General features: G+C 36.6%; 1 protein-coding gene across 1 annotated transcript in view; it reads right to left on the reverse strand.

Moving 5' to 3' along the window:
• The window catches only part of LOC107706738 (phosphatidylinositol 4-kinase alpha-like), a gene marked incomplete at its 3' end in the record, with an annotated part of 38,069 nt that overhangs the window by 26,794 nt on the left and 7,717 nt on the right, over positions 1-3,558 (reverse strand). The window contains exons 11-17 of the mRNA XM_016510545.1: positions 2,660-2,851; positions 2,468-2,568; positions 2,241-2,370; positions 1,207-1,336; positions 554-649; positions 199-382; positions 13-113 (exon numbers count right to left, since the gene is read on the reverse strand). Coding sequence (XP_016366031.1) covers positions 13-113; positions 199-382; positions 554-649; positions 1,207-1,336; positions 2,241-2,370; positions 2,468-2,568; positions 2,660-2,851 — 934 coding nt within the window. The remainder of the gene's footprint in view (positions 1-12; positions 114-198; positions 383-553; positions 650-1,206; positions 1,337-2,240; positions 2,371-2,467; positions 2,569-2,659; positions 2,852-3,558) is intronic.

Raw genomic sequence — 3,558 nt, forward strand, 5'->3', positions numbered from 1 at the left:
AAAATAAATCACCTGTATCCATGATCCTTGTAGTCTTTGGTGGAGTATACCATCGAGCTGGCCTTCACACTAATCTGCTGGAACAAGTTCCAAACTTCCTGATAAATGTATTGCTGTGGGAGACAAACAGATTGGAGATATTAGCACCAGCAGGCCGATCAAAACAATCCCATGACAGAAGACAGAAGTGCTGCGTACGTTTCCTGTGATGACCATACAGCCCAGCTGATCTATGATGAGGACGTCGAGCCGGGACGGCGGCTGGCAGAACTTCTGCTGCAGGATCTGTAGGATGGGCTCCATCACGCGGGGAGTGTCTCTCAGAGCCACGGCGATGTGCCCTAATGCTTGTATGGTGTGATCGGGGATGAGGTGGGCGTCCCTGATGGAGAGGGGCACAAATAACATTTTAGAGATTCCTTTAAAAATAACAGAATGTCTAATGTTCTTAAATTCCACTTGAATAAGACTGAAACACTTTGAACTATTTAATGACCAATAAAAATGTATTTTGTATTAAGATGGAATTTATCGTCAGATTTCAATAACATACTTGTCATTTTCCTGCGAGATGTAAAGACGGTTGGAAAGACTGGCGAGGAAAGCCTCAACGATGACTGAGTCCATGCACAACCCTGCTTTTAAACACCTGGAACAACAACAAAAAAAATACTTATTAGTGACTAGTAACTTAGAACTGTGGTTAACTATATGAAAAACTGCAAAGTCATACTATAGACTGTCAAAGTACAAGTTATAGTCTGAATCCAAGTTCACATACTTCTACTAAGTCCTTGAAATATTTACTGCCATGATGAGAGTTTTGGGTCGGTAAGATTTCTTAATGTTTCTGAAATAAGACTTTTTTGCTCACCAAGGCTGCATTTATTTGATCAAAAATACAGTAAAAACAGCAATATTGTGAACTATTATTACAATTTAAAATAACTATTTTCTATGTGAATAGAATTTAAAATGAAATTTATATCTGTGATGCAAAGCTGAATTTCCAGTATCATTCTTCAGTGTCACATGATCCTTCAGAAATTCTAATATGCTGGTTTGCTGCTCAAGACATACTTTTAACATACTATGAATTGGAACGCACAACTTCTAAGCTCACATATTGTACAGGACAGATATTATGAAAATTATGCATGGAAACATTCACCTGAAAACTTTTCCACCCGCATAAATGAGGTTTACCTGCATATATTGTCGATGGAAATGTCTCGGAGCTGCTCATACATGGACGGCTGGCTCTTCTTACTGGAGTGAGAACTGAAGGTGGACTGGGAATGTTCATTGGTCACATTGATCTTGATCTCTCCTGTTCCTGCTTAGAGGGAAATGGAGTTGAACTACTCGCCCTGATTCAAATGTTTTTACTTCTTAAAGTAAAAGTTCACCCAAAAATGAAAAATTGCAGAAAATGTACTCATTCTCAAGCCATCCAAGATGTAGATGAGTTTGTTTCTTCATCAGATTTGGAGAAATGTAGCATTGCGTCACTTGCTCACCAATGGATGCTCTGCAGTGAATGGGTGCCGTCAGAATGAGAGTCCAAACAGCTGATAAAAACATCACAATAATCCACAAGTAATCCACACCACTCCAGTCCATCAATTCATGTCTTGTGAAGCCAAAAGCTGCGTGTTTGTAAGAAACAAATCCATCAAGATGTTTTTAACTACAAACTATTGCTTCCGGCTAAAATACGTAAATACATAATCCATAATATTGCTTTCTCGATTGAAAAAATCAGTCATATTTTGTTGGATTTTGTTGTAAGAGAACAACAGAGAATGGACTTTTTCACTGGAGGAAGCGTTATTATGGATTATGGGGTCATATTTTAGCTGGAAGTAACAGTTTAACGTTAAAAAGCCGTAATGATAGATTTGTTTCTTACAAACACACAGCTTTTGGCTTCACCAGACATGAACTGATGGACTGGAGTGGTGTGGATTACTTGTGGATTATTGTGATGTTTTTATCAGCTGTTTGGACTCTCATTCTGACGGCACCCATTCACTGCAGAAGATCCACTGGTGAGCAAGTGATGCAATGCTACATTTCTCCAAATCTGATGAAGAAACAAACTCATCTACATCTTGGAAGGCCTAAGCATGAGTAAATATTCAGAAATATACATTTTTGGGTGAATTATTCTGTTTTGATATACGGTGATACAAGCAGCATAGATCTAGATATCAAAGCTATCAAGGGGAGGTTCTCACCTGTGTTGTATTGACTGTGGTACTTGTAGAGCTTCACTAGTACAGGTGAAGGGACCACTAGGAAATCTCTTAGAGACATGGTGACTGAATGAGCCACCACAGGGAAACGCTCACACAGCCGTCCAAGACCCTGTTTCGTGACACATCGTAAATGTTGTATTTTACCTCTAAATGCTCAAAATGAACCATTTCAGTGCACTGTGAGAGGGTCAGAACTCAGGATGCACCTGTAAGCAGCAGATGAGCAGAGGCATGTGAGCAATGATGACCTTACTGGACGTCTTGGACTGCAGCTTCTCGGACAGTTTTGTGCAGAGGTTTTCCGCACCTGGCCGAAACAACCCGATAAATGAACGGTTAGAGAAGTCACATGACACATACATGAGACACGTGATACCAGAATCCTCTCTCAGTCTCACCCTGCTCCTCCGTGACGGCCCACACCATGAGGTCCACGCAGGCAGCGTTGGCCTGGCAGCGCAGTTTGAGCGGGTTCAGCTCGCTGTGCAGATACTCCACGTCATGCAGGATCCTCTGCAGCTCAGACTGACTGCTGCTGAACTGCTCCAGAACAAAATCATGGACCTCCTTCACGAACGACACCTGCAGGTCTGCGCACATAAACAATCACATAAACGCTAACAGCAGCAAGAAATACTTAAACCTTTACAGTTATTGACAGCCGTAAGTCTCAGGTATGTTGAATATTTGTGTGAAATTCAGTGGCTTAACCTGATTTGGCTAATACATAGAAAAATATATTTTCTTTTTTATTTTTATCTATTTTCCCTAAACGTTCTATTCCAGTTATCTAAACATTTAAATCCCTTTTCTACTATACATTTAAATATTTTGATTTTATTTGTAATAAACTGTAATTTGATTTGATTTATTTGCTGTTATTATATTAAATATAATTGATCAATCATAAGGATAATAGCACAAAAATATTATATAATTTTTTTTAATACATTTTAGTTTTAGTTTATATGACAATTTATTGTTGTATTTATTTCTCATTAATTGTTATAATAATACATATAATAGATTAAGAATGATAAAATTATTATTATTATTAATATTAATAATAATAATAATAATAATAATAATAATAAGTAAACAACAAGTATTTGGTTTTATTTGTAATAAATTATATAATTTTATTTAAAATTGTGCTTTATTATAAACATAGTAGATTAATAATAACAATAATAGCAAAAAATTATTTGATTTTTAATTTATTAATAAATTGTAATTTTATTTATTTGTGTAATATATATATATATATATATAATAACCATAACAGATATATTTATAT

Source organism: Sinocyclocheilus rhinocerous, unplaced genomic scaffold (assembly GCF_001515625.1).
Source record: "Sinocyclocheilus rhinocerous isolate Xijiao unplaced genomic scaffold, SAMN03320098_v1.1 scaffold864, whole genome shotgun sequence".
In the NCBI taxonomy this organism is placed as follows: domain Eukaryota; kingdom Metazoa; phylum Chordata; class Actinopteri; order Cypriniformes; family Cyprinidae; genus Sinocyclocheilus; species Sinocyclocheilus rhinocerous.